The sequence below is a fragment of the Myotis davidii genome, unplaced genomic scaffold, assembly GCF_000327345.1.
Source record: "Myotis davidii unplaced genomic scaffold, ASM32734v1 scaffold765, whole genome shotgun sequence".
Classification (NCBI taxonomy): Eukaryota; Metazoa; Chordata; class Mammalia; order Chiroptera; family Vespertilionidae; genus Myotis; species Myotis davidii.
Genome location: NW_006296056.1, coordinates 1,460,934 through 1,472,352, shown reverse-complemented (window position 1 = coordinate 1,472,352; position 11,419 = coordinate 1,460,934). Strand labels below are relative to the sequence as shown.

General features: G+C 42.5%; 1 protein-coding gene across 1 annotated transcript in view; it reads right to left on the bottom strand.

Moving 5' to 3' along the window:
* KIAA0196 (KIAA0196 ortholog) overlaps window positions 1-11,419 on the bottom strand; it is a 47,255-nt gene that overhangs the window by 15,438 nt on the left and 20,398 nt on the right. The window contains 7 exon segments of the mRNA XM_006770961.2: window positions 1,565-1,666; window positions 5,017-5,097; window positions 6,121-6,261; window positions 7,236-7,346; window positions 8,699-8,774; window positions 8,851-9,017; window positions 10,908-11,020. Coding sequence (XP_006771024.1) covers window positions 1,565-1,666; window positions 5,017-5,097; window positions 6,121-6,261; window positions 7,236-7,346; window positions 8,699-8,774; window positions 8,851-9,017; window positions 10,908-11,020 — 791 coding nt within the window.

The following is an 11,419-nucleotide window of genomic DNA, read 5'->3' as shown; positions in this document are numbered from 1 at the left end:
TGCGGCCTCCCGGCACTGTGATCAGCATGACAGGGGGCAGCGCCCACCCCCCCCACCCCCAAGGGGCCCTGCTCTGTGTGTGATGGGTTAGAGCCATAACCCCCCCATCAGCCCTGCCCTGAGTGTGAGAGTTGTGGTGCCCCACCCCCCTGATCAGCCCTGCTCTGTGGGTGATAGAGGGCGGTGCCCCAACCCCCCTCTGCTCCCCCACGGGCTCTGCTCTGTGTGTGACGGGGGGAGCTCCCCAACCCCCTGATGGGCCCTGCTGTGTGCGTGACAGGGGGCAGTGCCCCAACCCCCTGATTGACCCTGCTCTGTGCGTGACAGGGTGTGGCGCCGCAACCTTCCCATCGACCCTGCCTTGAGTGTGACAGGGGGTGGTGCCCCAATCCCCCAATCGGCCCTACCCTGAGCGTGACTGGGGGTTGGCATCGCAAGCTCCCAATCCGCCCTGCTCTGTGCATGACAGGGGGCGGCGCCCCAACTCCCCAATTGGCCCTGCTCTGAGCCCGACCAGTGGCTGCACCTAGGGATTGGGCCTGCCCTCTGCCACCCGGGAGCAGGCCTAAGCCAGCAGGTCGTTATCTCCCGAGGGGTCCCAGACTGCGAGAGGGCACAGGCCAGGCTGCGGGACCCTCCTTCCCCCCGAGTGCACAACTTTTTGTGCACCGGGCCTCTAGTACACACACACACAGACACACACACACACACACACACATATAAATTTCAGGCCTATTTCTCTTTTCTCCTGAGAAAAATGACCATATTCCTTAATACATTGAACAAAATAAAAACTTCCTATCTGCTTTACGATTAAGTTCTGTATCTAGAAGAAGTAACTCTGAATTACAAACATCAGTTCAATTCTTAAATTAGGGATTCAGCCCTGGCTGGTGGCTGAGTTGTTTGGAGCATCGTCCCATACACCAAAAGGTTGGGGGTTCAAACCCTGGTTGATGTATGGGAGGCAACCGATCGATGTTTCCCCCTCACATCAAGGCCTCTTTCTCCCTCTCTCTTTTTCTGTCTCTCCCTTCCTTTCTCTCTAAAATCAATAAAAACATATCCTCAGGTGAGGATTAAAAAATATTAGCAAATCAACAGGTAAAGAAAAACAGGACCGATTTTTGAAAGGATTTTTTCATAATATGAATACATTACCATATTGGATCAAAAGGCACATCTATTGATTGTATTGAAAATCAGCTATCAGACGCCGAAACCGGTTTGGCTCAGTGGATAGAGGGTCGCCCTGCGGACTGAGGGGTCCCGGGTTCGATTCCAGTCAAGGGCATGTACCTGGGTTGCGGGCACATCCCCGGTGGGAGATGTGCAGGAGGCAGCTGATCGATGTTTCTAACTCTCTATCCCTCTCCCTTCCTCTCTGTGAAAAATCAATAAAATGTATTTTTAAAAAAAAGAAAAAAAAAAGAAAATCAGCTATCAGATATATGTTAGGAGGAAGGGTCTTGTTCACAATAGTTAAAAGTGATGCTCTAGACCATTTTTTTCAAACTGAATAGACAGCAAGAGAAAGGACAGATATAGTTTGGTCATCTGGTACCTTGGCTCGAGGGTTGAAGATCAATCCCCGATGAAGAGCAAAAGCAACACGTTTAACGAGCTCTTTCCTTATCCCGTCTTCCAGCAACTGTTTGGGATCCACCTGAGTGAAAATCGGAGAGTAATAAGCGGCAGTGAGAAAAAGCCGGGCCACAAGTCCAGAGGAAAGAACTTCCAGTGGAGCGCTTTCCGCCTCTTTCCTGAAGGACTGGGACTGCTGTCCCTTCCTGTCCCTCTGTGATCTGCTCAGTCGGACGGAATTAGCAGGCCTGTCACCTCTTTAGGATCTGGTTTACCTCAGTAAAACTCATGATAATTTTACAACATGACGTTTCAAAGGTGGTGGGTGGGTATGGAAGTTTCAAGTTGCTACACATTTTAATCACTTCATTACAAGTTAAACTTCCTTTTCTTATCACCAGGAGGGGGCAGAATAACGGGCCTGCAGTTGAAGTCAGTGCGTTTTTCCTCTGGATGTTACCTCAGGGCCTCTATAGCCATATGGGCAACTCAAGGTTTGGGTTGGATGCTCTGCAGATGGAACAATTCTCTCTCCTTTCAGCACCCTGGGAATGGTGTTGGAAATTAGGGAGATAAAATATGAAAGAAAATCTGTTCCCTAAGCTTATTTTGCTGATTCTTTTTTTCTGTAATGAGAAAGCTTTTGCTATTCCCCAAAAAACAGTCTCCTATCAGATCCGTAAACATTAAATAGCTTCACGGCATCCTTTGGATTCCTTGAGACTTGTCTCTCTTTTTAATCTGTAAAGAACCATTATTTCAGAACGTCGTAAAGGTAACTGATGGCTTCCATCTGCATTTGGTTATGTCTAAACTTCAAGGAAGATAAATGCAATGAAAGCTGCAGAATTACAAAAGCCAGAAAAACATGTTGCACGACAGCATGGCTATGCAATCAGCAAAATCCAGACTGGGAGACTACCGGTCGAAGGCCTGGGTTCTTCAATAGAAAAAAAGAATAAAGAAACCTGGAGAGTAAAAGAGACGTAAAAGACATGATATATATATTTTAAATGTAAACTATAGCGTCGAGAGATTTATTTTTGGATAATAAAACTATAAACAGAGAGACTGAAATTAGGTCAGAGCACATGAGGGGGAGGATAGGTGTGGGAGCTGGCTAAATTATGCGTCTTGACTTAAGTGTTGGTGAAAACGAATGATATTTACCTTATAATAATCTACTAAGCTACACAATTGTTTCTGCAGCTTTTAATATCTATGCTTTATTTTATAATAAAAAGGTAAATTATAAATAAATATAAACAATGAGAGTAAAATCAAAGAAGTAACGTGAAGTTTTCAAAGAAACTTTCCTCATAAGAACAGGTTTGATGAGAAGAAGTTCAGTGTTTTCAGGAATCTAAAGGTCTCCAATGGCCCTTCCCGTTCTCCCTAGATTTTCACTCATCTATGGCGTGTTCAGAGCAGAGAGAAAGCCCCCCTCACACCCCGTCCTCACCTTTCTAACCCTTCCCCTAAAGTTAGCAACAGGGAACCATTTTCATGTGGATCTTCCAGAACTTTCTCTATTCGTTTACATACATAAATATCTGCCCTTAAATGCATATTTAATTTTAAAAATCTAAATGGGATAACACACACACACAGTTCTGTAATTCACTGTTTTCACTTTAACTCCTGGAAATCTTCCAGTGGCAAATTCATTTTGAACGGCAGCAGGACCATCCATAGCATGAGCACACCAGGATGTATTCAGCCAATCTCTTACCATTAAATACTACTTAGATTATCACTCTTTTGGGGGCTAACTCTAACAATGAACACATATAGCTGTGTACATCTCACTTGGTTTAAGTCACAACTAAAGTGAACTACTTTTTACAAGTGTCTGAAACAGATCTTTCACATTGGGAGGTTCTAGATCCGTAAGGGGCCTGGGCTGTCATGCTGGCAAAGACAGTCATCTCCTGGGTGGGATGGGGTCAGGATGATATGCCCTCTGCTCTTATTACCTGAAAGTGTGGGGCAAATGATTTACACCTTTCTTAAGTAGCCTTTGCTTTGATAATTAGTGCTAAATGTTAGGTTTTATTACATCCTTCTTATAAGGGTCACTTTACATGTAAGATACTTAATCTGGTCCTAGGATTTATCACTACTTTATGGATTAGTCAGAAGTGGTAAGCTGCATGTATAATTTCTCCATATCAACTGAATCCTACTGGCATCAGGACTAACGCATGTTTAACGGATTCTATTAATACTCCAAGGGTAAATGTATTTCTTTTAAAGCACTTCCAGAGATCATACACTAAAGTTCCGTATCTCTTTAGGTTCATTTCCTCTAGTTTCTTGGATTTTATTAACGTAAATGTTACCCTGGGTATTCGATAATTTTACACGTCATTAAAAATCAGAAATGTTCAGGTCTTACTGCTCTTAGATAAACAGAAAAGAAAATGAAAGCACCCTGAACATCATTAATCTCAGGGTAACAAACCAGAACAGCATGAGATACCCCTTTATACCCCATGGGCAGGCAAACATCAGAAAGTGGAAAGTAACAACTATTGGGGGAAGTGTGGGTAGATACAAAGGAAATGGTCACTTCAGAAGACAGCCTGGTCGTATTGGGACAAATTACATATAAATTCAGGCATGTCTGACCCAGTGACCCGCTCTGGGTATGTAGAGCTCAGAAATTCTCATACAGGTCTGCAGTGGGGACGTGTTCCGAGATGATACAAGGGAGGGGCACAGGTGAGACTCTGGGCAACACAGGTGTTCGCCCTCAGGCAGTGGTTACGTAAAATGTGAAATCAGTGCAGCAGTTAGAAGTAACCAACTACCTGACCCACAGCAGTGAGAAGAGGTGGAGAAAGAATCAGAGACAGAACACAGTAATTTAGGTAAATAAAAAAAACACATGCACTCATAAAATAACAGCACATGCTAAAAAGAAGGATACTTGCATGTTTAGGGACAGAAACCAAACATAAAGAGTGGGCTCTGTGGGTACCCAGGAAAAGAGAAAGAGAAAAATAAGAGACAGCTTACATGCATCAGTGTTGACAAGGACCTGCTAATGACAATAAGGTAGGATGACCTCAGCTCTCTGCACCTGGGTGCAATATAAAAATACTCAAAAGGAAAAGGAAGCGGCAGAAAGAGAGAGGACTAGCCAGCTATTTTGTCTAAGGGCACTAAATCATTTTTTAAAAATTATAAAGTCAATAAAATGGATTTTTCTTAGATTTAAGTAACTCTTGGGTATTACGAGAAATAAAGATTATAATGCTCTCTCTTCCTCCATCAATACATGAGTAATATAAACTCAGAAGCTGAATGTGAAACAGCAGGCACACAAGGGAATGATGTCATTCCCTGTTCCCCAAGGGATAAATACCACATTCATTCAAACTAAGAGTCTCACAATGAGGACACACAGACCAGCATCAAAGCCGTTACCTTGATGATGCCGACCAAAGTCGTTTTCATCATTAAGATGCCTTCAGTGAAAATGGAAATCGCATGAGTCAGCTTGGCAACCTTTAACAAAGACAAAGTGGTTAGTGAAGCACTTCAGATAAAAGACCCATTGTTGGTAGGGGAAGGTAAAATAACTGGCCGACCATCCTGGAATGGCAAAGACAACTGGAATGAGCGTGTAGCTTTCGGGCCCTGTGTGCACGTGTCCTAGTCAGAAATGAGGCTTTGGGGTGTCCCTGAGAGACATTTTGGAAAACTGAGTCTGAGGACATTAACTAGTTCTTTAAACTTTAACCAACTGTTTTCCCTTCTTTGGGCCTCAGTTTCTCATGCACAAAATGGGGGCAGGACTCAATGACATGGATGATCCCTTCCAAGTAGAAAAGGCTCGTGGAGACTCTACGCAGGTTTCTCCCCTTACTGCCGTCCACATTGTTTTCAGGCAACACCAGGAGGCGCTGATCAGGTAGACGCTGTTGGAACAGATGTGGCAATCCCAAGCTGGGAATCTAAATTTACGGTATATAAATTAATGGTATAATTTGGAGCTGTGTCAGAGGGTGTGAAATTGACACTGGTATGAATGTGAGGACCCCAGGCACCACATTTCAATTTTCACTTTTCAGGGAGAAAGAAAAGCAAAGGTGTTTGAGAATAATGACCTCAGAGGCTGCTTAACTACTGAGTGGACCTCTGAGTCTGGCTGTAGGCAATGGTGAAACGACCATAGATTATTTCGAGCCACTGGTTGGATGTAAAAGCAGGGATCCGAACATGAAAAGGCTAGGCACTCCAGCCCCGGGAGACTAAGGCCTGATTCACCGGGACTGCTCTAGAGAACAGTGATCAGCAGACCCCCACTTCCTCTGAGAATACTCAGGCAGGCAAGGCCTCACAGGACACCAGGACAATGCAAGAACTTCCGAGGCACTAAAATAGCAAATGGAGTTAGCACTGAGAGTAGGAACAAACAAATCAGAATTGGTCTGGTGGTCGCGGGCATATGGCGGCTGACACAGACCTCGGATCTTTCACGGTTTAGGTTTTAAATATCGAAAGGCATGAGTCTAAGGGACAAACCACCTGGTATCGGGGGCCCAGCTGAGCGTAGTCCCTCAGCTTGTCCTTGTCCAGGCGGGTGGGCACCTCGATGATATCGTGGGTCTGAAGCTTTATGATCTTTAGAAGAGAAGTAAACATGCTTTCTGGAATGATCTGCAAAACCTTTAAGGAAAGAGAAAAGACGAAAAACAATGAAACACCTCTTTTCTTTTTCTTAGCTGATAAATGCTCTGATGACAGCAAGGAGGGTACCAGCGTGTCAAAGCCAGCTGCCTGCAGGAAGGGATGCTGAGGGGCTTAAAGGAGCTTTTTCAATACCTGCTCTCAGTCACAGGGCTACGGCCCTTCAATCTTGAACTGCTCACAGGACAGAAAGCTAATCCTCATAGAAACACTACAGAAAATGTAGCTTTTTCACATCACCAACTTTTATTTATTTTTTTTACAGGCTGCTGGATACCTTTAAGTAGTTAACTAATTAATTACATTTATTTTTCAATTACAGCTGACATTCAATACTGTATTAGTTTCAGGTGTCTAGCATGCTGGCTATTTATCTAACTTACACAGTAATCCCTCTGATAATTCTAGTTCCCATACAACTATTACATTATCAGCTATATTCCCTGTGCTGCACCATGACAAGCTTTTAAAAGACTGAGGTTCTGAGACGCTAAGTGACATGGCCAGAGACCATTCAGCTAGTATGTGACACAGGTCAATTTCGAATCCAGGCCTGTGCTGCCTCATAAGTTCTTGAAACAAGGACCAGAGTCCCCTGAAAACGCTATGTTCGGACTAGGACATGCTGGATCTAGATCTGGCTCCTTTTACCAAGCAGTGCTGTGACTCCGAAGCCACGATAGTCTGTTCCTCAGTTTCTATGTCTATAAAACGGAAGTTGAAACCACCCGCATTTAAAAAACGGGAATGGAAGTTCTTTCAAAGGGAAGACACACCTGTGCATCCACAGTAACAATACGCTTATTCTCAGCCATTGCAAATTGCTGGAATCAAATACTAACAAGGGAAAGAAATGTGGTGGACTTTTTATAGGGGCCCAGCCATACTTTTTGTATTTAAAATAGCAGCTACTTTGCCAAGAAAAACGAATACAGCTTTGATGCACTTCTTACCTTTCTCACGTAGGACACCAATTCGCCCGAATAATACTGAGACACGCTGAGAAGGTCAGGGCTGTTGGCTTGATTAATGCGGAGAAGGGGCAGGTCAAGGGCAGAGGCGAGCTGGAAGAAAAACGATAGGTCTGCCGTTTCCCTGTTTCGGAAAGCCCGAGAAGTCTCTCTTTTTCCAGAGATCGTTACATGTAACAAAGCTCCTGGGCTTACCCAAGAGAGAGCAACAACGGCTGAGCTTTTCAATGTCATTAACAGTTTCTGACATGGATGTAAGTTTAAACAATGAAAGTCTTTGCCTGCAGCAGGGGTTCTCAAACTGCGGTCTCTGGACCAGCAGCACCAAGATCAGCATGCAGAGGCCAGTTCTTCTGCCCCACCCAGACTTCCTCAGTTGGACCTTGGGGTGAGCCCAGCGATCGGTGTGTGACACCCCCCACCCCCCACCCCCAGGGATGCTCATGCGCCCTCAAATCTGAGAGCCACTGTGCTAGAGGACAGCTGGTCCTCTGGAAACCAGACGTTCTGGTGGGTGGACCCTGCACGGAGTCCACGCAAAGCTGTCATGCTGTGAGACATGCCGTATTTATGCCCCTCTCAGAAAGAAAAACCCGCCCAGTGGCTCAGTTGGTTGAGCTTCATCCTGTGCACCGAAGGATTGCTGGTCCAATTCCCGGCCAGGGCACACAGCTGGGTTGTGGGTTCTATCCCCAACCGATTGATGTTTTACTCTCACATCAATGTTTCTCTCTCTCTCTCTCTCTCTCTCTCTCTCTCTCTCTTTCTTTAAGCTTGTCCTTGGTGATGATTAAAAAAATAAAACTATTTTTAAAAATTAAATTAAATTTTTAAAAAAGAGAAAACATGCTGACAACTAAACTACGATGTGCCATCGATGATAAAACCCATCCCCAATGACAGAGATGTTAAATATGAAAGAAAGTGCACCTCAGAATTCATATACATGGTAATTCCATCAGAAGACATTGCGTAAATTACTTGTCCATTTATCATGATGTAATAGTTGTATGGGAACTAGAATTATCAGAGGGATTACTGTGTAAGTTAGATAAATAGCCAGCATGCTAGATTACCTTGAGAGCAAGGTCCATGCAAAATTTTTAAAAAATGAATAAGTAAAAGGATCTAATTTACATCCAGGGAATAAAAGACCCATAGGGGTCACATTTTTAGTATACTGGTAAAACTACAAAATCTATTTCTTCATTTAAAAATAATTTTCTGGAAGATGCTCCCACTTATTCACACTTCCAGTATTTCTGGCACTTTTGAAACCATGCTCTCATAGAAAAGCTGCTAACGATTTCCAGTCTGTAGCAATAATTAAGATTATCCAGCTTTCTAAAAGGACGAAATGTTGGGCTGAACGAATGACTGAGGTAACAATGAAGGCCACCTCTCTCCTTGCGGCGGAGAATGTGAGCTCACTGGTCTTCGCTTACCTTTAGGAATGTAGCTCTGAGTTTGGTAACCATGGATGGGTTTACCCTTATGCTCTCTTGCATGATAGACGTGAAGCTGTTAAGAGAGATAAATGGTAAGAAGCCATTCACAGTCGTTTCTTCAAGGGCAGATGTCAGACTGTCCACATTACCTGTCAATCAACTGCCAAGCGAAAGAAAGGTCCCCCGCGATGTGCATAGTGATCAGCACCTCCTCCTTAATGTTAATGGTTCGGATCATTTGGTGCAGGAACTTGCGAGTGTCAGCGAGAAACTGACACACCTGCAGATTTGATTCCAGCTGGTGAAATTCCTGGACCTGTTACAGAAATACATGTCCTTTTAAAATCCCGAATGGCCCCTATGGAGTTTGCTTTTCCTTGAAAACACTTCAAATAAAGCACACTACTAATGAAGAATTTCTCGGCAAATTTTTAATTTCAAATGATAATTTCGGGAATGTGTAAGCCAGGTCATAAACCCATGCGAAACTTTCTAGGATTAGAAACTGAGCAGGACTTCTTCTCCTGTAAATATATGATTGATATAGTAAGTGACTTCTCCCCATTTCCAGTTCGGAATCAATAAACACGTACTGGAAATCCTCTTAATTCTGAAGATTTGCAGGGTTGCTAAAAAACAAAGCCAAGTTCCTTCACAACCAAGGTGCTGGCACATGGGCATTATTAAGTTCCTTTGATGTACTCTTTAAAACAAAATAATGATTCCACAGTGTCCTGAACTTTAATGTATATAATTCAAGGGGCCTGGGCTACATGCCAGATTAAATAACGCAAATGATAAAAAGCCACCCGAGTTTTACAAAGTTGTTTATAGTTATACCACAGACTAGAAAATCCAAAACAACCAAATAAAAACAGTACAAGTGAGCAACTGTTCTGGAATGGTCAGGGAATTTGGCACGCTAACAATGCTCGATTATACTTTGTGGCCATTAATAGTGACCATCCTAAAAACCTTGCAAAGTTAACAGGCCTATAAGAATGTCTGCCAAGAAAAAAATATCCATTATATTTTTTAATTACACCAATTAGTCCAATTGGACTGAGTTACAGATGAGTACAGGTGATGTTTTAAAAATAATAGAGTTTATAGCTATTGCTCTGATGTTTTAAAATGTCTCCATTTTATTATTTTTTTAATTTTTAATTTTTTTAATATATTTTACTGATTTTCCACAGAGAGGAAGGGAGAGGGACAGAGAGTTAGAAACATCGATGAGAGAGAAACATCAATCAGCTGCCTCCTGCACATCTCCCACTGGGGATGTGCCTGCAACCATTGTATATGCCCCTGACGGAAATCGAACCCGGGACCCTCCAGTCTGCAGGCTAACGCTCTATCCACTGAGCCAAACCAGTCAGGGCATGTCTCCATTTTAAACATAGTTAAACATACACTTAACATTTTAAGAGTGAGACGGTATAATAATTCTTTTTGGTACAATCATTTTTGAATAAGTAAAAAGATAAACTTTTATTTCACAAAAGAAAACATATCATTTATAAGCATATAATTATCATACAACTATTTCACTTTTTTGTATGCCTTCTAGTTTTTTTCTAGAGAATATTCTTTTTATAAACTTAAAAATGATATATGCAATGCAATTTCCTTTTTGCTTTTACTTCCTTACCACAATTTTCCCAATGCTTCTATCTTGTTTTCATAATTATTTTTCTGAGACATCATGTTTCCACAATTGAAATATCACAATTTTTGCAACCATTCTCTTCTTGCTGGCCATTTAATTACTTTCCCAAATTAAGGACACTGTATATAATATTACAGTGAGCAGATTAATTTGTATTACTTTTGCTTTTGATAAAATATTTTCTTAGATACACTTCTAGGAACAGATTGGTGGGTGGGTCAGAGGTACGATTCATGATCCAAGAACTGTCATTTAAAAAGACTTCCCTGCCTGGCTGGTGTGGCTCAGTGGTTGAGCGTTAATCTATGAACGAGGAGGTCACGGTTTGATTCCTGGTCAGGGCACATGCCTGGATTGCAGGCTCGATTCCTAGTGCAGGGCATGTAGGAGGCAGCTGATCAATGATTCTCTTTCATCATCGATGTTTCTATCTCTCTCCCTCCACTCTCTTCTCTGAAATCAATAAAAATATATATTTTTTAGAATTGCTAATTTCATAGAAATAAGAGCATTTTAAAAAAAGACTCGCCTTACCTCCTCCAAAGCTTGTATCAGTTGCACAGTTTTTCTGCCTGCAGCAGTAGAATCATCATAATTTAAAGACAGTATTTGCTTGGAGATCTCTCTGAACCAAGCTTGAAGATTTTCTATTAATACAGAAAGAAGGAAAGACTACTGGCTTTGAATTTAATTAAATTATTCTTCACAAATCTAGTTCTTACTCACAGTTTTTACTATGTGCCTACCACTGCTCTCAGGAATTATCCAAACAACAAAAATGCCCAGGGCATATGACCTAGAAGAGTGGTTCTCAACCTTGGCTGCACATTAGAATCACCTGGGAATCTTTTTAAAATCCTAATTTCTGGGCCTCATCCCCCGGGAAATTCTGTTTCTTTGTTACTCATGTTGTGGCCCCACCCCATAACAAAGACACAGAATTTCTGGAGGGTGAGGCCCAGAAATCAGGATTTTAAAAAGATTCCAGGTGATTCTAATGTGCAGCCAAGGTTGAGAACCCCTGGGTTAGGGTTTTCTGGGCATTT